Raw genomic sequence first — 25,004 nt, 5'->3', positions numbered from 1 at the left:
TCATCATCAGGAAAGTGCTTTAATGTAGTGGAAGAAGAAGACCATGCAAAGTGAAGAAGATTTACAAAAAGCAAAAAACATGTGTGTGCGTGTGCTCAACATACTATACTGTACATATCATCATTTCTATAACACTTATACAACAGATCAGCACCCATAGCATATATTATCCACAGCAAACTGTGCTTTCATAGCTTCATTGTGATAGACTAAACATCTATCATATTAGTCACATATCTTTTAAATTTGTACTCTAAATAGTACTACTAAGAAAGTGCAACCAGGAGGCAGCACATAGCTGACATTCATTCAAAGTGAAAAGTGAACTGATTGGACTTTATATACAAAAATTTCTCTACCATTCAACATGTTGAATCTCACTGGCCAGAGCACAAAAAACACAGTTTCTCCATCTAACCAACCAAAGAACACTGAAAAATAAGCCATAGGGGAGGAAGTAGCTGTAATTATGAACACAGACTTATAATTATTTCATGACCCTGAATGAATGAAAGTAGAAATAAGAATGACAGGTAAATGGACTGTATTTATAGAGCTCTTTTCTAACTTAATGGACAAAGCGCTTTCCAATTTGCCTCTTATTCACCATTTCACAGATCAGAGCTGCCATGCAAGTGTCAATGTCTTGGTCAAGGACACCAACATGTGGACAAACCTCCGCCTGATCAGTCTGAGAACTTGTTCTTTGTCTTTGCCCTCTGAGATTTCACTCTTGATTTTTTTTTTCTGCCTTCAAGAAATGGTTGTATAACTAAAACTCCAATCTGTGAAACTGTTCAAAAGTCAATCAAACATAAGACTCCTTGGTGTAAGAAAACTCCTCAAACACAGACTGGCTACATCTCCGTGACACCACCTCATGATGGCCTGTGGACACAGACTCAGACATGGCTCTCTGGCGGAAAGGCCGCTCGACAGCATTGGCTTTGTCTTGTATCCCAGCCCAATAGTCGTTGTAGTCATAATTTACAGAGGACGGGCGGGACCTTCTCTTTAGCTCTATGGCATCTTGCACAGTCATTGATTTATACTCTGGAGGAGGACACGCATTCTGCACCGCCTGTCTGTATGGCGGAGGCCTGCAGGGCAGCCTGCTGTCCACCTGCTTGAACACCTCGATGGCTGACAGAGGGCGAGACCTCTGCAGGGGCTCAGCTGGAGAGTCTGCTTCACTCTGAGAGTCCTCTTGGAGCGTTTCACAAGGGAAAGAGTTCTCCTTCTGGGAGTCTTTCTTCACGCTGCTCCTGCTGAAGGCTCCTAAGCTCCTGGTCCTCATGAGGACCTTATTGGGAACTCTCATGGACTGTGAGCGCCTCTTTTCATCTGAATTTGGCCTGGCAAAGTCCTGCTGAGCTTTTGCACCCACTGCGGTCTGGTTGGCGGGGTCTGATTTCCTGGAGCATGGTGGCGTCCCCACTGGGGAACTGGTGAAAACAGAGCCCTCCGATTGGTTGGAGGCGGTGCTCTCCAAGGAAGAGCATGAGCAGTCCTTGACTTGATTAGCAGTGTAGATCGGTGGATCCATGTTGCAGCTGCTGCTCAGTTTTTGAAAAGACAGTCCTGACCTTGCTCTACCTCGTCCTCTGTGCAAGATGGAGTCATCTGAGATCTGCTTTTTCAAAGGTTGCTCCTCAAAGTCCCGCCTCTCCATGGAGCAGTCATCATGGCTCCTGGCATGGCAGCACAGGCTCTCAAGATCAGGTGAGAGGAAGATGATGGGCTCAGAGCAGCGACGGTTGAATTCAGGCTTTGTGTTTAAGTTAGCATCAGATGTCCAAGAGGAGGTGCTTGGAATAAGGGAAGAAGATGAGCTACACTCTCTGCGGATGCAGCTAGTACTCTCTCCTGCCTCTCCATCTCCATCTGGGTCTGTGCTGTCATATGCAGAGTCATGATGCTGGGAAGACAGTGAGTCTGCAGAGTAGGGAAACAAAGGCGTGATTAGGATCTCTAAATTAACAATAATTATTCTTATTTACTCAAACTGGGCAAATACCAGTTCAGTTTATCTCTAGTTAAAACTCAGATTTGAGTGATGTGTGTGATGTGTACCTTCATCAGTATCCAGGAGATTTGGGATATTATCTCCAAGTATCTCAAAATGCTCAATCAAGAACTGGGTTAGGTCTGTGACCTGCGGCAAATCAGAAAAAGGAACATAATATAAGTCAAAATACAACAATATCAATATTTATAACCAAAGCTGATAATTAGATAAAGAATTCTGAAAATCAAAAGCTGACACTCAGGATACAGATACAATCCAGACACATAACAGTGCTTCACCCAGTTAAGATTTTGTTTTTTTATTAGCACTTGACTAAACAAGTAAGAGTCTGTGCAAATGTAATCTTACTTATGAAACCTTTTGAGGTTTTCTGCACTGTGAACCGCACAGCTTCAAAGAACCTAAAGTGAGAAAGTATATTCATAACATGACTTTCTACCTTCTGTGTCTTTTCCTTCTGCTCATCCAACGGGGTGCCGTTCAGCTGCAGCAGTGTGGGGGCGATACACACCGCCAAGTTGTAGGCGTCCATCTTGTTGGTCTCTGCATTCACAAGGATATGATGGAGGACGCAAACTAGATGCTGCAGGAGGAGTTTGTTGGGCCCTGGGAGCATGTCTACCACCCTGACGGCGGGTAGCAAAGGGGGAAGGACAAAAAGAGAGAACAGGAAGAACACATAAGTTTGGCGCTTTTTTTTGTTCAAAGTTTCTTCCTTCTTTTAGAAAGAAAATAGAGAAGTGGTTTGTGATCTGCCTACAAATGGAGGATATTGTGAATGCAAAACTCCCCTTAAAATACCCCTCAGTTTACATCTTGCTTCATGGTCATGAAAGTACCCTTCATTCATAGATCATCGCAGTGTTTGGGTAAATTGCACTTTGCGTGGTCAGGACTTATTGGCAAGTATTGATTGCTTACTTTCCGATTTCCAGATCTTTCTGCTGGGTGTCTTCATTATCAAGAGCCTTCATCCACTTGTCATAAAATTCAGATACCAGCAGGCTGCCAGGAAGTTCCTTCAGAAAACTCTGTAATAACAAAGAGAGGGACGGTGATTAGACACAGTACTTATTAATAGAAACGATCTGGTAATAAAGTGCTGCTTATCTTGAATATTTGATGATGCACAGTAACTAATAGATATCAAGGGGATGCCTCACATTGTAGATGCTGATTTACATACATTATGTTATAGTATATTAAAAGTACTGATACAACAATGTAAAAATATCTATGTACAAGTAAAAGTCCTGAAGTCAAAATTATACTTAAGTAAAAGTACATTTAAAGTAAAAGTAAAGTATAGTTAAAGATTTTAAAGATACTTTTTGGAGCTGCTAACAACTCATAGACATCTGAAACATGACAAACTGCTATTATGTAAGGTCAAAAACCAAAAAACTGGTTTAATCTTTTGCAGTGCATGGCATTTGGTTTTGATGTGTTTTTTATATAAAACGTGTACTTTGAAATGTACCTAGTGACTATAGTTGACGTACCTCAATACCTATATACAATACTGTATACTTATTTTCCACAACTGGAAGTAACATAGCAGTAGCTGTAATAGTACTTGTATTTAACCTAATGATGCAGCAAGCACTCTAGTATTAGTGGTTACGATACAGTAGAGATACTGAAAGTACTGCTGGTATTACAGATGCATTGTGTGTTATGCTTTCACAAGGATCAGGATGGGAACGTACTTTGAGCAGCCCGACCAGCAGGAAGACAGACTGGCCCTCCATGTCAACCTCCTGGCCGAAATTGAGCTGGTCTCTGATGTCCCTCATGTTCTTGCTGTTGCATGGTTTCCGAAACACTCCCTCCGTGGACGGACCTTTCTTCCTCAGCAACACCAGTATCTCCTGGTGACAGGGCAGGGACAGAGAAGCGGAGCGGAGCAGAGAGGAGAGGAGAGATTATTATAGTAAAAACAAAAACAGTCTATGTGTGTTGAGTGCATTTTGACCTGATCAACAGGCAGCGTTTATGCACATGTGGTTTCCTGCCCTCATTAACAAATTCTAAGAAACTTCAACAAGCTGTCACATGTGCAGCATGCAGTAGTTCAAGTGCTTAAAATTAGAGGAAACAAAGCAGACAGAAAATTTCACTTTTTCCCATGTTTCAGGAACAAATGACATGTCAATACCTTGGAACGAGACAGAAAAGACTAAAAACAAATGTTTTCTGATTTTTTGCCTTACTTAAGAACAACTTTGCAGAGGAGGGGAAATGAAAAACTTGACATTAGATTTGACATTTAAACTCGAAAGTCAACTTACTGTGACTGGTTTAGGAAGTGAGCAGTCATCCGGGCATATCTTGCCGAGGGGCTGTCCAAACAGCTGAGTTGATCGGCTTACTTTGTTGATGAAACTGGAGCCCTTTTTCAGCTTCTTCACCACCTCCTTCCACCTGGTTTCTGAGAGGAGCAAAAACGTTTTATCCATCAGTTTTACATGCGCATGCATTTATCTAACACTCTCATTCGGAACGATTTAAGAGTTTGTGCAACATGGCAACAAAACCAGGCGCAAGAGTCGTGCCAATGCGACTGTTTTTTCTTCTCTTGCTCACTCTTAACAGCAGTCAAATTTTTTTCTGCCTTTGTGGTTGCTCTTTCTGGTCTCATGTCTCTACACATGGTGCACTTAATGGGGCCCCTCCCTCCCATCAAAACTGTCATTGAGAGACGTCTGCAAAAACAAGAGATTTTCAAACTCACCAGTGGGCTGCGTCTGCTTGTCCTCTTGGTGATTGGACAGCTTGGACTGAGCAGAGATGTTTGCATTACCCTGGTAACAAAATAAAGAAAAAGTGATGTGGTGAAGAGCGTGCAAGGGGAACACAAGCAGGCAAGAGCAAAGAAGGAAGGGGTTGTGTTTCCTCAAATGGCTCTAATGCACGCCCTCGTCCTTCATGCCTGCTGCCACGTGAATGAGTGAAAGGGAGATAATCATACAGAAAATCATATTCTATATATCATAATTCTAGTATTCTCTTTCAAATGGTGCCTGTTTTTTTTTTTTTGTTTGTTTGTTTTTTTTACAGTTATATGCATTTCAGAAGCTGTTCATTTCCTTCAAATCTGTTTAATGCAAGACTGAAAAAGTGCAGGTGTTTTTCACAAACAGCTGTTTTGCTTAAACATCTTTAATTTCAAGAAGCAACTGAAAAGGGGGTTTTTACTTACATCAAGTTCGATGAATTGTTCCATACCGCCTCCTGTTAGAGTTTTGGTCTAAATAAAGACACAAACCGAGAAAGAGAGAAAGAGATTATTAAGTAACAGATCTATTTTAGGTATTTTGGTTTCTTTTAGACATGGTAGAGTGGAGTGCGACAGACTTACTGCGATGCTGCCACTCAACACCTTCATGAGGACGTCTGGAGGTAAAGAAGCACAACCAGCGCTCGCTTTTGCGTCTTTAATTCTTCTGTGATGAGAAAAAAATACATAAATATGAATTTATGCCTAAACCCTATGCACCCCCTGCTTGAATATCCACACTTTTATCTTGATATTACATAGCCTCACAAAAGTGTTATTTTCATGTTGTTGTTTTTTTTTATATTTGTCATCCTAACAGTGGATCAATACAAAACTATTACATTTTTTTTAGATAAAATGGACAAAATTTTAGGTCATATCATCTAGATGTTATGCACCACGTTATATAAAATGTTGTCAATTTTCCTGAATTGAAATATAATCTGAGAGTTCACATTGATTTACTCTCTAACAGGCAGCGTTGATCAAGACGGCTTTAGAGTTTGGGTCAAGCACTCTTTCTTTCTTGTCAATAATGAGGATTGGAAAATTAGAATTTGTTGATATAAACAATTACATAAATAATGATATTATTTCTTACCTGTGAAGAGTATCTAACCAGCGTTCTTTCACCTCAGGAGAGCTGTAGGCAAAATAACAGCATGGTATGAGTTACTAATCCACAGAGCGAATCAAACAAGCCGGCAAGTACAGTGGGAGGAATGAGACAAAGCATGCAACCCACAGTTGCTTTTAAAAAGTGGAAACTGTAACTCAGTCATGGGAACAGGAAGCAACGTCACGGCGGCCCCCAACCAGACCTTCCACTTCCTCATAGACTGCATTTGCTGTGACATGGTATCAGTGGAAAGTGACGGAAATGATACGTGTGCTTACATTTACACCTGTATGGCATCACGTTTTGGTTAACTTGTTATACCCTGTGGCCCTGTTAATGCCGGACACCTTGCTGTACCATATGGTTGTATGCAATATTAAGAAAGAATCAGCTAGTCAGCACGTGGCTTATGGTAGTCTCCCTAATCGCCTCTGTGAGTGAGGAGGAATGAAACTCTCACACACTTGAATCATTACTAGACCCAAGAAGATCAGAAAATCATTTTCAAACAAAACAACTCAAAACCCATCAGGGGACTCATCGTCTTCTTGGAATACCATAGCTTCATGGTTTGAGTGTAATAACTTTGCGAGAAATGTGGGAGTCAATGAATAACAACAAATGAATTGTTTCTCAACTGTTAGTGGCAGTTAGTGCCTTTGATCAGAAATTCACTGTAGAGAAAAATGTGCTTTCATTTCTTTTAATCAGTTACAACACCACAAGAAGTATGAGACAGCATTTCTCCTAAACTTCATTTTTATTGTTAAGTCCAGTATTTCTATGAATCAGCTGATAATCACCTCACAGGATTGGTTTGGTGCAACTCCAGGCTTCCTATTTTGCAACCTCTTGTCTTGTGATGGTGCAGGCAGGACTTTCTCTTTGCTACTTCCCTATTTTCATGTAGATCACAGATCATATGGCCATTTACTACGTGTGGATGTTTGATGAAGAAACATCAGGTTTCATTAATCCAATGAAATACAAGAAAAGATAAGATAAGATAAGATTAGAAACAAACAGCAGTATGAATCAGTTTTAGTTTCAGACTTTTGCTTTCTTTTGCTCTCTTGCGGAGAGTTCAATGAGAAGATTGACGCCACTCTAATGTTCGTCTGTTCAATGTAAAACTATAGACAGCAGCTGGTTAGGTTAGCTTAGCATAAAGACTGGTCCTCACAGGTCACCTAAGGTCTTCACAGTGTAACCACACATGTGTGCATCACAACACAAGCCACTGCTGTTTGTATGTGACTCATCTGCTGAGTGTCAGCTCACCGAAAACACACCAAACAAAATGTGAGATTCCAGGCCAATATGACGGTCACCCTGAGGTCAATATCCCCCGTCGTTTCCTCTTCATCCTCCACTTCATCCTCAAAACCGTAAAGCCAGATGTCTTCGAGGCTCACTCTGTGCTTCAGACGGTAGCTGGCAGTCGACCTACACAAAAACAGAAACACAAGAGAAAGGCACCGTCTGAATAGTCGTGTCTGTTTCCATCTTCTCTTCTCTTTTTTTTTTACAGATTGAAATAAGGGTTTCTGTTCCATAAATTTCTGTCTCTGTTATTGTTTTTTTTCCTCTCACAACAATCATTATTGATTTTGGAATACAATAATAAAAAGAGATTGTCTTTCTTTTCAGTTGTAACCTGTTTTTCATTTATGTGAAAAACTTTGAGCTCGACACAGAAATAAAAGGCATAACTCATCATGTAAGAGCTTGTTTTAAAAAAGTCCAAAGAAGAGAAATCATACCAACAATGGACTTTTATATTAGACTGGAAAATTGATTTCTACACATGGAAACATTGTGTGGAACAATAATCTGTGATGCAAATATTGATTGTCAGGGATGATGGGGCAAAAAAACGCTGTTGTGTACAACAGTGTTGTTGTAAGATCATTACGAGGCAAATCTTTATGTGTCTAAATAACAGTTCTGAGAGTTAGCTGTGACAACTCCTGAACAAAGCTTTGAGGCTGAAATTGAAGAGCATGTTAGACACTGTTTTTACACTAGAAGAATATCAAGATGGGCTAAACTGAAGCCAATGTTCAAGGTGGGTTTTAAGAGAAGTGGTGGTGGAGTCCAAATGAATAGCTTTTGTACTGTAAGTGGTTCAACAACAGCTTCCACAAGAAGTGACAAGTAAATGATTAGACCCTTGACCCTTGAGTGTTTGCAGCAGAGAAGTGCTGGCAGGATCCTGGAGTGCTGATAGATTGGAGGAATAAAACGAAAGAGTCAGAGAGGGATGAAGACAGAGGGAGTGAGCTCAGGCATTCATGAGGTGTTGTGGTATAAAACTAGACAGAGAAGTGACTCACAGCTAGTTAGATGTAATATGAAAAGTGAGAAATAAATAAGCATGGCTGGATTAACACCGGGGGCTCTGGGGTAAATATGAGCTGTGGGCCCCCAATGACGCCTAGTATATGTATATATGTATCCAAACACCTATACAACCCACCCCAGTTTGCCATATATCAATCACTTAGTGGGAATTTGAATAAAGGAAAAGTTTGACATTTTGGGAAATATTCTTATTTGCTTTCTTTCTGAGAGTAAGATGGGAAGATTGATAAAACTGTCTGTCCATGACAGAGCCATAGCTAAGGAGTGTTTAGCTTAGCTTAGCATAAAGATTGGAAATTGGGGAAAACAGCTAGCCTGGCTTTGTCAAAAGTTTAAAAGTTACACCAACACCAGCACCTCTAAAACTGTTTTTTTTCAAGGAATAGTTTTTTTTTTGGAAATTTGCACATCCACATTTTTGCCGAGAGTTAGATGAGATGATCGATCACTCTTGTGTCTGTGCATTCAGAAAACAGCTAGAGCTAGGTGGTGATTAGCTTAGCTTAGCATAGCAAAGACTGTACTGTAGCATACAGATTAAACAAAGAAGCTGCAAAGTCTTAATGAGTGAGGTTTAGCGTATTTTTGTTAGCTGCTTCCCCATGCTTCCAGTCTTTATGCTAAGCTAAAGCTAATTACCTTATAGCTCCTGCTCTCTACGTAATGAACACACGTGAGATTGATATCAATCTTCTCAACTAACTCTCAACAAGAAAGTAAATGTGTATGCCTCAAAAGGTTGTTCTTCTGTTACGGTCATCATCATCATCATCAGTTGGTATTGTGACTTATCAGACTGATAATCATGAAGAATAATTTCTATATATATATGAATAAATGAAGCAAACAGACTTAAACACAGTGTTCTTCATTTTGTTTAAAGCCCAATGTTTCTCCACAATAAACTAAAAAATCAATATGAACACTGGATATTTCTAAATACGTCTCCACATGTGATAAATGCTCATATATAAGGGCTCAAAATACTCCGCAGTCTGTTTATTTTCTCATACTGTAGCTCCAGCTGTGCGCACCTACTGGAACAGTGGGCAGGTTGTGGTACAGAGATGAGTGCAATTCGCCTCCCACTCAACTCTAGCTCAGCTCTAAAACTTCCACCACGACTTTGAACACACAGGTCTAATCTGACTAAGCCATGCAGCCAGCTACTGCAAAAACTTCAATCTTGTTTATGTTAACTCTTTCAGTATAATCATAGATATCTGTAAAGCAAGGTTACAGCTGTTTTCATCATATGAGAACAAAGGAGAAGGGACGTGTACCCACTGCCAATAATAATAATAATAATAATAATCCAAAGAAGTAAATGAAACGTGATATTTAATCCTAAAATAATTGTCTCATATAGACAAGGTGTAAAAACAGCTAATTTTGAATTAAATCAGTTGTCTAAGTACAGTATGTGTCATGAGCTGCCTCATTTAAAGATACATTTAAAATGTCAGATGATTTTAGTTTTAAGATACTGTCACTTATGAGACTAATGAACCAGAATTCAGGAGAATGTGAATTATCTCACTAAAGGGTTGCAAATAATGATTATTTTAATGATCATTTAATCTGCCAGTTATTTTCTCAGTTAATCGATGAACTGTTTTGTCTATAAGATGCCAGAAAATAGATAAAAATGTCCATCAAAAGCTGGAGGTGATGTCTTCAAATGTCCAATCAACCATCTAAAATCCAAACATATTCAGTTCTCAATAGTGTATGACACAAAAAAACTTCAAATCCTCACAGTGGAGAAGCTGCAACAAGTAAATGTTTGGCATTTCCCCTTAAAAAGCTGCTAAAATGATTATTTAATTATCAAAATAGATGCTCCTTTCCTTTCCTGATGATTGATTAATTGACTAATCATGCAGCTCTACTCACAGGCATATCATGTTTGACAACAGTCCTTTAACTGAAAAGTTGATAAGATTAAGTTTTTGGTAGTGTATACTCTACTCCTGAGAGTTTCCCCTCATGTGACTTTACCCAGCGGGAACTACCATGCTTTCTTCTGTTTATTTGAAGTCACAGTGACTAAAATAAAAGCAGCGACTGAGTTGGGAGATTCCCTAACAGTCCGTGTATGAAGTCCAACTGCACGTTTTGTTTTTACTTCCTCTTTCACTCTCCCATTCCAAGCTGCACAAGTATGTGACATGTTTAAGCAGAAATTTACTTGAATGCCACATCAGCATTAGAAATGTATTTCCCACTTTTTTTGTTGTTTCTTTGTCAGTTGATTCAGTCATGTTGCAGTCATTACACTTTGTTTCATGGACACTTTTTTGATTTTCTTTTGTATGTTAGTGCAGATAACTGATTATCACCATCTATACATGGATTATATATACAGTTCTTACTTGAGTTTGGCAAAGACGATGGCATCGTGGAAGAGGAAGAGGTGTCTCTCCCTGGTCTTCGTGCCCTCTGTGACTTGAACGCACTCGTCCAGCAGCAGCTCTCCGTTCACACTGGTGAGGCCGAGGACGAACGGACTCTGCTCCACAGTCACCCAGCAGGAAGCCTCCTCTCTGGGCAAAAGGACACACAAGGACACACAAAAGCCAGATCAGACTGCTAAAAACGATGAATCTCTAATTTTGTGGATGATGTACCAGATAAATTGAAGGATTACATGCTCTTTAATGGAGTGTCTCCAATATATATGTCCACCAAACTTAAAATGAGGCTGATTTTCTTATCTTCTTGAGGTGACATTTTGGAGGTACAGTACAGAAAATGTTTTTTTATGGACAACAACACCGTACAACATCTTAAAAGTCTGCATTTGATGTGAAACCACCAACTATACAAAAATAAAAACTGCTAACAGACGTGTGTGTACAGAGATTTGAAGGAATAGTTTGACAATTTGGGAAATAAGTTCACTTGCTTTCTTGCTGAGAGTTAAATGAGAAAATTGATACCATTCTCAGACATTACATTGTCATCCATCTTCTCATCTAATTCTTGGCAAGAAAGCTAATAAGCGTATTTTCCATAATGTCAGAATTTTCTTTTCAGATCTTTGAAGAGCAGCCTAATAACATAGCTTTACAGTTAACCACGCCAGCTGTGTTTCACTTAAATATGAATATTAACTATTTCTCTGAAATGAAATTTTCAATACATATGTAACACATTGCATAAGTTTTGCATGAGCACCTCACGAAAGCAGATAGTTAAGATCTTAATTGGTATTCATAAATATTCCCAGACATTTACTCTTAATCTTAATGTTATAAACGATGGGAGAGATTATAACTTATTTGAGTTCAAAGCCATGATACTATGAGAGCATAAAATTCACATTAGAGTCAACTCAGGCAAGTCAGTTGTTCCCAATCTTTTTGCCTTGTGACCTGTTGAGTAAAAGCAGCGTCCACTGTTGCAACCCCTCATAACAGGTGTCACGAGTGTATGATTTGCAGGTTTTTACATCTAAAACTTCCAAGATTGTCTCATTTGAATACTGTATATGTTCAAGGCCTAAAGAGGTAAAATGAGCCAGTATTTCACAAAAACAGCAATGGTATACTACTGTATGAACCAACAGTACAATCAAATCTACAGTTGGAACTGAATTATCCAATTAGTTTCACTTCCTTCATGTGTGACATTGGAAATTACCAAACGTCAGCTGTACAGTACTGTCACAATACTGTGCAGCAACTCAGAAGGCAAGTGAGGTGATACTGCTGTTGTGTTTTGGTGGTTGAATTCAGGTCCAAGTGACCTGAAGACACCTCGCAGTTGTTTTGTAAAATAAACGACTTCACTAGCTTTAATCAATAGCCTCCAACATGCTGATCCTTCACCAAATATCCTGGAGAGCGTGGAATAATGTTTTTATTTGTAGAAAATGTCAGATCTGTGTGTGAAGGCATCACCTACCTCATCAGATCAATATCATATTGATATATCATGTCTGATTTCATTACAGGCACAACATAGGAGTGCACAATTATTGACTTGAGCTATTTGTTTATAATGCACAGGGAGGAAACAGGGTCTTCTTGGAGTTTACATTTAGTCTATTTTTGGATTATTTCTCATTCCTGTGACATCTTTGACTTCCATATTTTCACACAACTCAACAGCCAAACAAGATTATCTTGAATAGGAAAACATACAACGGCTTTGGCTGCTCTCGCTTTTTATTATTGAAAGGATTAACTTTCATCTCACATGACATTTCAAAAGTCTGTATACAGACTAAATGAGTTTGATAACAAAAACATAATTAAATCTACGTATGTCGCTGCTACCTTGCTGCCCCCCCTTCCAAGAATCTACATGCAAGTTAAGGTGTTGATAGCAAGTAAGAGTTGTTTGTTCTAAATGCTTATGAAACCAGTTTTTGGTTATTGCTCTTCCCACTGACTCGACATTCAGGGCAGAAATTCAAATTTTATCAGCAGAGGTACTTTCCCTGCTCCCCAAAGGTGACACCCACAATGCCAGCAAATAAACAGTTGGAGAAGTATTCTCAAACTGCTGATGTTCAAAAAGTGTACAAACAGCATAAACCAACCAAAATATATAATTGAAGGACTTATAAAAACATATAAAATCACTGTTATACTGAATGTTTTTGACTAAAAGAAGATCAACATTTTGAGATATATGTTTATTTGCTTACTTGCTCAGAGTTAAATGAGAATGTTGACACCACTCTCATGTCTGTAGGGTAATGAATGAAGCTATAGCAAGAGACAGTTAGCTTAGCTTAGCATTAAGAGGCAGCAGGGGGGCACATGTAGCCTTACTCTGACATTTTTTACACTTTGGTTTTTGTACCAATTAAACAAACATGATATAATGTGTTAATTAATGAATTTTAGAGATTCTGGGAGCTAGATTTTTTACCTTTGGAATGAGCCAGACTGGTGGTTTCCAGTCTTTATGCTAAACTAAGCTAACTGGTTGCTGGTTGTAGCTTCATATTTAGCATATAGACATGATGTGATATCAATTGTCTTAAGAAAATGAATATATCAAAATGTCAAGCTATTCCTTTAAAATTGTAATTAACAGTTTGATTCTATTATGATGTATAATATTAATTTTCACTTTGTTCTAAACAATCACATTGTCTTAAAATGAAATGTATTTGATAAAATAAAATAAATAATAAAATGTATTTTTTTTATGGCGGCCTATTTTTGTCAGTGATTTATAATCCCACTACAGTGAAACTAACACCCGTAAAGTTTCCCCCCCGTGTGTGTTTGTGCTCAGAATGGGCGGAGGTGTGAGAGTAGGATGTGTCTGACATTTCTCTCGTTGCTTTGATAGGTTCACCCACTGGGTGCTCCGGTGGTCTTTATGCATGTGTCACAGACTGGAGGTGTGTTATGACGTGACAGAGCAAAACCATAAGGTAAAAAAAATTGGCCGCTGGTAACTGCCTGGTGATGAAATTTGTTTTTCAGTAAGAGAAGTTTTAAATTAAGTCTAGAAACATCATCTTTTGTCATCAAGTGTAAATTAGCTCTGGCCAGGATTAGGGTTAATGTCTTCGAGTGCAGAGTGAAATTCCCAGAGGACCTTAGTGTGGCCCCAGATGAAATATTATTGAAAGTACAGAAAGTCAAGTTTTGAACTTTCAGTCTGAACTAATAATGTAAAACTGTAAAATTCATAGTTCAAGTATGACACAAAAGGGTTATTTTAAGATGTGCAGCAAAATATTAAATGTTTCTAGACTAATTTGAACCAGTGGCTTTAGAAAACGGCTCAGATTAGAACTAGACACTGTAAAGGTCTATGCTTCCATAATTAAAGAATAATAAGCATTACATAACAATTTCACAAGGGCAGAAAAAAAATCTCACTGGTTGTATTAAACTTCACTCTGTGGCACCAAAACATGAACAATGTGAATTTCTCTACAAGACTGAAGGACAGTGATAAGAGAGCATGTAGCTACTGTCATATTAGGAAGTTTTTATGTTCTTCTTATAGCAAACAAACAAAGAAAAGTTATCTCAGCCTGTTGCTTTAAAGCCTGCCTCCTACAATAGTAGCTGTTTTGTGGGCATACTTTCTGCCTTGAGTCTGGAAGAAATTTACCATCAGTATAGCTTTGTGTTTGACTGTTGTGTGCAGATAAAACTAAAACATTGATCCTGTTTCAGCTCCAGGTTTATATTTCACTTTCTGTAAAGTATAACCACCTACCTCACAATATAATGGACTAAGATGGTACAGCTGTTACCCTGATGAGTGTTTATGTGTAAAGTTTTTGTTGCTGAATGTAGATATGTGTTTAAGTGTGGTCCTCTGTGCTGTATGTGTTGCCATCTCTTTAGTCCTGTTATCATTGTATAATATTGAGGGAGCTGTTAGTGGGTATCTGTATAAAGGCCAACATCACAACCACATATACATTTTCCTAACAGCCAATTAAAGCCGGTCTGAGTCTGAAAAGGTCACAGTCAACATTCTTACGTCAGAGGACTGAACATGATAACCAGTTCACCCATTTTTTTCAGGAGATAATGATTTGAAATGGAGGACAGATCAATATCACTTCAACAGGGCAGTCCTCAGAGCAGATGTGGTTTTAAGTGAGGTTTAGCAGTTTAAGCAGAGTACAGATGCTCTTTCAAAACACCACTCTGTAAATTCCCCTAAGGGACATCTGTGTTTGTGGCCTGAGCAGTTGGATGATGCGACCTGCACATGGCAAGGTGACATCGGGGCATTGAGGTGATATCTTGGTCTGTTCAACACGTATGGGGATCGGTGGGGGGGTGTGGGGGGATTCCTTTCTTTATAAAGTATGTCACATTCTCTTCTGTGACAACAACAGACAATTTGAAATTGTGTTTCTATGTATGCTGCCATCTGTAGGCTGGAGGCTGCAGGGAAGAGAAAATGAAACAAGCTGAGAGAAGTCAGAATATTACTGTTTTACTTTAAATCCAGTGTTTCCTTCACCTTGGCTGTATGTGAACAGAAAGTTGCAACAATATTTCACCATTTCTCAATAAATTGTGAAATTTGTGACCTGAACTCTTGATGACCTGAACTCTTGATCTTGTTCTCCGGTCCTTCTGGGCTACAGTTTGAATTTGAATCGAGGTTGCAACAAACAATTATTTTCATTGTCAATTATTCTGGAAAATTCTTTCTTGATAAATCATTTGGTGAATAAATGAAATAATGAAATCATTGAAATAATGAAAAGTGCGTGTTACAATTTCCTATGTAGTAGAAATAAAAAATCCATTTATTTTTGAAATTGGTGCCATATGACCAGAAAAAACTGAGAAAAAGGCTGTAGATTCCTCATATCGTTCTTAAGGAGGAATCCTACAACAACCAGAATACATTGCATTCGGTCCTTTCCAATCCACTACTGACGGTGTTTTTATGGATGACAGATGGCCAGCCTGTTAGCGGAGCTAGTTAGTTGTGATCAGCATTATATCTCTTAACTGAGGCTTATTTTCATTTACAAAACATTTTTGCTCATCGAGTCTGCTTATATCGTACTGGTGTGCAACAGACAGTGCACTGGTGTTAGTTATGCGGATCATTGCAAGCTTATTGAGAGCTGCACACAAGCCAGAAAGCTGCCAAAGAGTCAAACCACCTCCAAGTTTGCAGTCTCAATATCAGCTCAGTTTGGGAAAGAATTGTGAACAAAAGGGTAAAACCAACCAGTTTGTTATGGACAACGAGGAACCAGGACCTAATTGTGCTCAAGCTGAATGCTGTTGTAGTGTTCTGTGTTGGCAAAGTCCAATTTAATACTCTGTGAGAAAACAATATCAGGTTTACCAAAGTACCACAAAGTTTGTTGCAGCGCAGAGTTTTCAGTTCTGTCCATTCTTTCTGATGATCCTCCTTTGACATTCCTTGAAGGCATCACTACAGAAAATGAGGAATCATAGTTTGTCTAAGGTAGATCTCCAAAGTCCACCAGATGACGTGCTTTATGTCACCTAGCAGACTTTTGCAGCTGGATGAAGAGGGATATCTTACTACAGGGAAGACAGAGGAAAGTCTAATGTCATTTATATATAATTCTACCCACATTAAACCATAGGAATCAACTTTAAAATCGGTGAAGTCATCCTTTAATCTGCTGAAGGTGGAAAGTTTCTCTGTACTCACCTTAAGGCGTGTACCTACAAGCATGATCTGTGACATCACAACTTTTGGAGCCAATCATGGTCCAATATACAACTTACACAAGTGTGATGTGGATAGAGTGTGGTTAACAACTGCATACAGAAGGTGCGACAATCTGCAGCTACGGAAGATTGTTGTTGCGTCATTGTCATTTTATGATCTCAGGGAAACTTCTTCCTTATTCATGTTCATATGAAATAGGTTTGACCTTTCTGATGGTCCCAAAGCTCAAAGTTTACTGAAGCTTCCTCTTGGAAAAGCTTGAAAAAAGACATAAAACTAAAGGATGCAACAACTTCCAGTCAAATCAAATATATTTTCAGCTTCAAAATGGGCTTTACTGAAAAATTTAACATTTTAAAAATGAAATAGTTATAACACTCGTCTGTTTGCTACCTATTTTCATCTCATCCCTGATGTTCTGGGTTGTTTGTGTTGATTTTAACTCTGCTTTCCCTGTTGTGGTGGAGAACTACATCTCTCAATGGGATAAAAATTGGTTAAATAATATTTGAATAAAATGATAAGAAATTGTCAAGCACTGCCTTTAAATTAGGTCTCAAAGACACATCAGCATCCAAGCGCTCAACTCACTGAGAACAATTCACAGTTTATAAATGCCAGCTGCACAACATTGCTTTGAATCTCAGGACTGCTTAAGAAAATATGATATATAAAATGTGGTTAGATACCCTGATTAGATGCCTAACAGCTCCCTGCTAAACTGCTCACTGACTAATGGCGGAAAACTGAAAAAGATTGTGATTGTACCTGCAGCTCTCTGTAGGGAGTGTATGAATAAGGGAAGAAAATGATCTACACACCTGATTGGAGACCATGGCATTCCCAACGCCTTTCCAAACACTAGAGATGGGGCCGAGCGTCGTCTCTGAGCCAAGTGTCTGAGGTGCTGCAAGAAGACAGATGGCTTATCAGTTTGAAACATTATGTGGTCATTATATACTCTATGTTAATTAATAATGACAGTAAGTGACTTACTACACCGGTAGTTTCACACTTATTTTCACACTTATTTTCACACCTATGTTTGCTTCAAATTATCAGCTGTGAGGTGTTTGGCACCTCTCTAGGTAACACTTTTGCATCTCTGCAGTATTGAAAGTGAAACATTTGTCTTTGTATATTCCCATAGATGACTGTGTATGTCAGAGCAGAAAGTCTACCAACTCAAAGACACAGTCAAGTAGAAGTGAAGGACAGAATCATAAAAGCCTCACACTTATGGAAAAGAATAGTATCAGGATTTCATAAGGCTCTATAAAGCCTCACACAGCCAGGCTACATGCTGCAGGCTCAGTTTTCCTTGTGAGATTTAAGTCTGGAGACAAAATCAGCTAGGTCAGATACATACCACACAGCTGAGCGAACATTTGGATGATAACGTAACTCATCGCCTCTCCAAACTCCAAAATGTTATTAAGAAAACAAACAAAACACTCAAAATGAATCAGATCCAAAGAGAAAATAAATGTTTTCAGCCTGCTTTTGGAGAGTGTTAATGTACTTCTAATGCAATCTGGCATGTTATTCCAGGAACGAGGATCATAAAAATAATTAATCAACTTTAGATTTAACCTATGGATCGACCAGAAGGCCTGAGCCAGATAGGCTCATATTGGCTGAGCAGATCAGAGAGGTACGTACTGTGGAAGAAGTAAAATTTTGTTACCAATTATTCATAGGAAGTCAATACAAAGATCTAAAAATGTGTGTAATGTGATTAAATTTGTTCTTTCCTGTAAAAATTCTGGTGGTGGCATTTTGCATCAACTATCAGCCAAAAATGAGACAAAAAACCTTGTGTTTATATTTAAAATGAAAAAAGGACATTTTTGTTTTGTTGGAGACGTAGCTCTGGAAATTTCTTGCTGCAGAGATCTAGCACCAATGAGAAGAATTTCAGTTGTTTCCCTTAACAACAACAATTAACAGCTATTAACGACTATTTAAACTTGGTGTTGTAGTACAGTCTCTCTAAACCTGGTCATACTTTCAATCTAAATGCTAAGGCACCTTTTTTAACATTTCTACTCTCCAAATCCTATTATCCTTGTTTTATCATAGATATTATGGTTCTTTATTTTTACTTTGTGCACTTTGTGTTGCATTTTCTGCATACATTTTGCTATAAAAATAAAGTTTATTATTATTATTACAGTATAAAATGGCTCATGACCCTGCAAATGACTGACCTGCACCTGGATTTTATTTAGAAATTACATTGGGTGAATAGTTTTGGAGAAATTTACTTTTCCAAAGTAATTGATATTTTTAATATTCAGAATTAAAAGAACAGACCAATTATAGACCAATAGTTGGTTTGAAGAAGAGCACTGTCAATCATCTACTTGCAATAACATCTGCACACTCATTTCAAGGTTTTATCCATTTATTCCAGTGTGACTCATGCTCACATATTGCTCTGAACAAGCTTGACTCAGACTGTCCCTGAACTGAACATTTGATGAACATGAACAAAAGAAACATTCAAAATCCACATAGAAATAAATATTAATAAAGGAGCTTGAGGAGGTGGTGAGAAAAGTGTAGGAGCCAATGCAAAAGTACCTTAAAGTTCAATGCCACCTACAGACGCTATATGCTGGCTCCTAATGACTGGCATTCCATAACCACCAACTTCTCTCCAGAAATACTAAGTCAATCATTTTCCTAAACAAGTTATTATGGTCTCAAATATTAAAATCGGGGCCTCTCATAAGTGTGCTCCTGGTCATTTTGGAAATTATTGTTCCATTAGTAAGATTTGAAGACTTATAGTAGCTTTTATGTATGCCATGTGGGTGTTGATTGACAGCTGTGATTGACAGAATTTAGCTAAAATAGCATTAATCTGAGTCTGAACCGCTCAGTGTTCCCAGTAAGCTTATGTTTGCTTCAGTGGATGTACTGTACATCTATACATACTGTAAAAAAGCTCTTCCTTGTGTTGGTTTTCTGCAAGCAAGTAGCTCTGGGTCTGAAAAGCCAATGCGGAAGTGCCTTAAACCTGCATTCTTTCTAATGGCCAGCAGGGGACGACTCCACTGGTCGCAAAAAGAAGTCCGTTCGTATAGATGTCTACGAGATAATGACTCTACTTCTCATTTATTACCTAAGTAAACAGTTTTCTAATGAGTTCATGGTCTAAATCGCTAGTATCAAGTCTTCTTCAATACATTATCATGTTCATTTTGTAAATTATGGCCCCATTTAGAGTAAACAAGACAATAAAGCAGCATATGCTTTAGGGCGTGACTACCTTGTGATTGACAAGTCGCTACCAAAGCGACAATGTTGATTACGTAACGTAAGCATGGCATAACCCCAGATTCACAGAGATTAGGCATAGCTGCCGTTATGTCACTGTATGTTTTCAGTTCATGAAAGTAAATTGTAACATTTTGGTGGCCTACAAAAAAGTCTTGTTCACCATTTGGTTGTACTAAAAAACCCTCTAAGGAGTCGACTGGTAAGTTTTTCCGGTAAGTATATTTTGTTTTAATGGTTTTAGGCCTGTTTTTCACTAACAAAAATTAGCATCAGCTTTAGCATTATCATAGTTAACCATAGACTGTAAATGCACTGTGCTAACCAAGCTAGCAGCTAACGCTAGGATCAGTTCCAACTTCTCGTCCAAATGTGGTCACTTCTGGCTCCAAAAATCAAAGATGACGACAATCAAATCCAAGATGGTGACAGTCAAAACTCTAAACTTGAAGATTCAAAATGGCAGTCCACAAACCAATGGGTGACGTCACAGTGAGTACATCCATATTTTCTTTACAATCCATGGATTTTTGACTGACATGAGCAACAAAACAGGAAGGAACAATAAAAGTTTGGCTGTGATGGGAGATTCTACCAAGAACATACTGTATCTTGGGACAATATTCAGAGTTATCAGAGGTGTCACCATTATGAAGCCACATCTGTTTGGATTAATTGTTAGTGGCAGGGTTGATGAAACCCATAAAAGCAAAATCTCCAGTGACTGTCAAACTGCCAACACATCAACACTGGAGTTGCTTCAGATAAGAATCTGTGAAATGACTTGAAGAAAGCTGCTCATTGACACTTCCAATCAAACCAACTAAATATACAGAGCAACAAGTTTAACAGCACTCTTACTCCTCTGAATTTCAAGGATACATTTTTGCATTGCATTTTTTAAGTGACTGTCAGCAGTTAATGTTGTGAAAAAAAATTACCTCTCTGTTGACATTTGTTTCTTGTGTGTTGTGTGTCTGTGTCTTGAAACATATTTTCCCTTCCAGAAAGGCACAATAAGAATCTGGCCATAGTTTAAGTGCACTGGAAACTAAAGGCAATGTGAATCCTGGACGTGCAACCATAATTACACACAATTTATGAGTCAGAAACCTAAACAGAAAAAAGATCTGAGCCTCAGCTTGTTTCATTTACCAAAACAGATTGGTTCAGAAATTGTTTCTGTTCTGACAGATGCAACACTCTGAAGATGTTTTAATCTCACCAAAGCCACCCACCCATGGTAATGGCATATGGAGTCGCAGCAGCATATGATTTTGATTGCCCGAATATAGCTGTTGTTGATGGTTTATGTATTACGTCACCACCACACATGTAATCGACAGCTGATCACATGTTGCCAAGCAACAGCAAAGCACTTCACATTGCAAGAAGAGCCTTGAATTAAGTTATACATCAAATTGTAAGTTAAAAAAGAAAAAGAAAACATGAAAACAAAGGCTTGTATCAAGTTTTAAACTTATAAATTCACTTTATTACTATTTGAAATGGTGCATTTTTATTCTTTGATGTTTCAAAAAGAGCAACACTGTGCAAAATTGTATTTTTCAATGTCTTATGATTTGAAACACATTAGTGTATCTGTGTTTGCAAAAATACAAAACAATCAAATTATTTTATTTTTATTTTTCATATTAATTCAACTCTTAATGTGCATTTAATCCTGGTTTTAATGCGTTTTCATCTTGTTTTTATTTAAGACAAAATTTCAAGAAGAGCATTCTTACCAGGTAAAAAAACAAATGAAGAAGTAGAATTAAAAAGTTAAACATAAAAGATCTCAAAAACATTTCCTAATTATGACTTCTCATTATCTAATTTTAAACTTAGTAAAAAATTATGAGATAATATGTACAGTATTATCATTTTGAGATGCTAGCTCGTAATTGTGACTTAATAATGAAATACTTATGACATTTTTTGCTGTAATCATTTCTAATCTTTAATTTATCTCTTTATTTTCCCACCAGAAAAGGAGGCCTTCCAACACTGTTTTGTTCATTTGGGTGAAAGAAAACAAACAGATTTTGCATATTGTTGTGGCTGCTCTTGTGCACTAATTGCTGGACAAACTGAGAAATTGGGTTAAGCGGAATTAGAGGCAAAGAGAAAAAAACAGTAAAACAAAACAAACAAAGGCAGGAACATTTGACAAAGCATCTCTTTCTGGCCTCCTGTCTCTGTGGCCAGAGCAAGGTTGGCACACAAATCCATTGACTCGTGATGGACCAACAGGACACAAAGGACCAGGGTGACCTACCTATACAGCCGCTACAGTGCAAGGTACATGCATGGTTTTCTGTAATGAAGAAATTAAGCTTTGGCTGAGATGGAAACAGAATCTCCAAAAGTGAAAATGAAGATTTATGGGCTTTTTATGTTTGAGATACATGCAGTAGAAGTACACCAAAGCCTTGAAACATGATGAAAATATTAAGTGGTTCTTCAAAGTGAAAGTGACTCAATACAGCCATTCCCCAACCAAACTTAACTATTGTATATTAAATCAAGATCCAATACAATATTTTTCATTGCCAGATAATAAATGACTCATGTTTCCATCTAAGCAGCACTATCATCACCGGTTGTGAAGGTCTTCATGTTGAAAGAGCCGAGAAATGACGAGATGAAGAGGACAAGAGGGCAGATGAAAGATGAAGTTCAAACTGCATAGTTAGAGGAAAATCAGTGAACATTATTAACATTAGATGGTTGCAGGTAGCTTAAAAAACATTTATGTGTCCATGTTCTGGTAATTAGTCGGCTGATAATCTATGCTGTGGATGAAGACATTGAGTTTGTAGAATCTTTAAGACCCAAACACTTCTTTGTTTTATGTTGCATCTTAATGTAGTGGCATGTGCAGTTAAAACTTGATTACCCACAATAAACATTATTTAGATTTAAAATCTCTGTACAATGACAAAATAGGTCACTGCCTTCCAAAATGACCAATATCTTCTGATCTGGCGCCCCCACTGTCAGGACAATAACATTTGTTAGTGCCTGTCAAAATGCATATGGCCAAACTAATTCTTATCTGATTGTGGTCATTGTTAAAATGAACCAGTGTTGACGCTTAGTAGGAACTGCAGTGTTAGTCTGGTGTTAAAGTCTGACTTCCACCACAATTGCTTCCCTAAAGGTTCAATCATTACCATTCTCAGCAGATATTTACACACAAAGGAGATTTGCAGGCCAGAGCTCACCATTTCTCAACTTAAGGCTCTATTGGAATATCTTTTCATGATTTACATTTCAAAAAACTCCTTACTTATCTTATACTGACCCTTTATGCAGCCCCTCAGTTCAGCCTCTGCCTGAAACAGGCTGTTTTAACTCCTGTTTCTTTAAGGTCCCCCTCCCGATGAGCCCATTCTGTTCTGATTGTTAGCTGGTGGAAGATGCCATGTAAACAAACAGTAGTAGTCCAATTTTGTTTCATTTTCCTGTTCTTCTCTCAATATATAAGCTTTTCAATTACATCCGTATATGTTCAAGCCCAAATCCAATCCAAAATATGCAAGTGGACAAACGTGAATAACCCATGGAACAACCTTAGCAGCAACATTAGCAACAATCTGATGTCATCACGAGGAGAGAGTAACGATAGCAAACGAGGCAAACGAAGTGTTCAGAGCGGGCTGAATTCTGGGCTTCTTACTTGAAAGTGGCATTTTTATATATGTTCACCTCAAGTTTTGGACCTATGACCATGTTTAACATAGACATCATAACAGCATAAAAATAACAGAAAATCACAAAAAGCAAGATATGTCCCCTTTAAAAAATTCACACAGCCAGTAGAAACCCTAATGGACTGTTTATGAAAATAGAGGAGTCCTTATTCTAGTGGTGTGCAACACTTTGTGTAGCTAGTTGAGTGTTGCAATTAACCATTTACAGTTTGTGATTGCTCTGCTTAAATGCATATATGGTAACCAGTCTCATTTTGAAGTCTGTTTCACTTTTGAATATTGCTCCCCTCTTGTTTCATATAGTGTTGCCCTATGGGGCAACTATGGGGCAGGGCTGATAGGTTAGTGGCGAGGGTTAGGGTTAGGGTTAGGGTTAGGGTTAGGGAGAAGACTTGGTTACAGTTAGGGCTAAGGTTAATTGGATTCAGGTCAAGGTAAGGGGAAACACATATGAATTGGGAAACTTCGACAAAACCCCAGGACACCACACTGATATTTTTGTGGTCTGAGTGTGGGCTGATGTTAGCACATATTAATAGGTTTTAAGATCATCACGCTACCTCTGCCTTTGCTCATGAGAGAAGATCATTATTATTGGCACAACACACAGAGGTCGCTTGTCAGGTGTTTGAACTAACAGCCAGTGGTGTTGATTTCCTGGTGAGGACAGTCTAATTAGCCACCAGAAAATGTAAATTTGAAAAGCAGAGCTTCCACTGACGCTGCACTGAATTTTACCAGATGTTTCCGGTGCTATTTAAAACCATACTTCCTAAAGTAAATGGAATATAACTGTTACTATACAGTGCACAGTACATGTTGTTGATAGTCATTCTCAGTGTTTTGTATCTACAGAGACCCTATACATAACTCCCTCTAATAACTACCATCACTAAAAGCTGAAGGTTGACAGGTCACACGCATTTGTTGCAGATACTTTAAAGGACTTCTATTCAAGAGTTTCATTACTATCTAACTATTCACCTCCAGTTTCCTTTTCAATCTCATCTGGAGTAACTGAACTGAAATTGATCTGACCCCAACCCTTCTTCCTTCACCTGCTGTAATTACACTGTACCTGTGAAAGAACATGAGAACATGGTTTCCATTATCAGTTTTCTCATCCTGACTTGAGTGTCCTTTTCTCACCCTTCTTATGTAACACATCTCTCCCATATCCATATGAAAATAGGTGAATGAGGTTCTCCAGTATGTTGATGTAGGTGTCAGATTCAGTGGACAATTTAAGAGCAGGGTCTCACACTGAGTCACACTCAGCGGTTGTTACCAACAGGATCTTTCTCACCTTTGCCAGTGGATGGCAGATCAATACTCACAGGACGCAGAGGAGCCGCGGCAGCATCATCATAGCTTCCCCTCCTCATCGCTGCAATTCCGTACTCTGGAGTGTCCATGCTGGTGTCTCCGAGCGAGCCCTCAACCCCCTGCTGTCCTGTGCTATACTGTACTGGACTGTAGTTTAGGTAGTTTTCGTTTTGCAAGTAGAGGAGAAGCAGTTTGAGGACTCTGCTGTGAACGAGCCAG

General features: G+C 38.4%; 1 protein-coding gene across 1 annotated transcript; it reads right to left on the bottom strand.

The window, feature by feature from the left end:
* On the bottom strand, window positions 1-25,004 carry tagapb (T cell activation RhoGTPase activating protein b). Its single transcript, XM_067572085.1, has 14 exons — window positions 24,797-25,004; window positions 17,277-17,362; window positions 10,668-10,838; window positions 7,210-7,374; window positions 5,911-5,952; window positions 5,391-5,475; window positions 5,232-5,279; window positions 4,764-4,833; window positions 4,321-4,460; window positions 3,739-3,900; window positions 2,951-3,060; window positions 2,469-2,655; window positions 2,074-2,155; window positions 1-1,935 (listed from the first exon to the last, which is right to left on the bottom strand). Exons 1-14 carry the CDS (start codon window positions 24,872-24,874, stop codon window positions 809-811), a joined length of 2,553 nt encoding a protein of 850 aa, XP_067428186.1. The 5' UTR covers window positions 24,875-25,004; the 3' UTR covers window positions 1-808.

This window comes from Thunnus thynnus, chromosome 18 (assembly GCF_963924715.1).
Source record: "Thunnus thynnus chromosome 18, fThuThy2.1, whole genome shotgun sequence".
Classification (NCBI taxonomy): Eukaryota; Metazoa; Chordata; class Actinopteri; order Scombriformes; family Scombridae; genus Thunnus; species Thunnus thynnus.
This window is presented reverse-complemented; position numbering and strand designations above follow the sequence as displayed.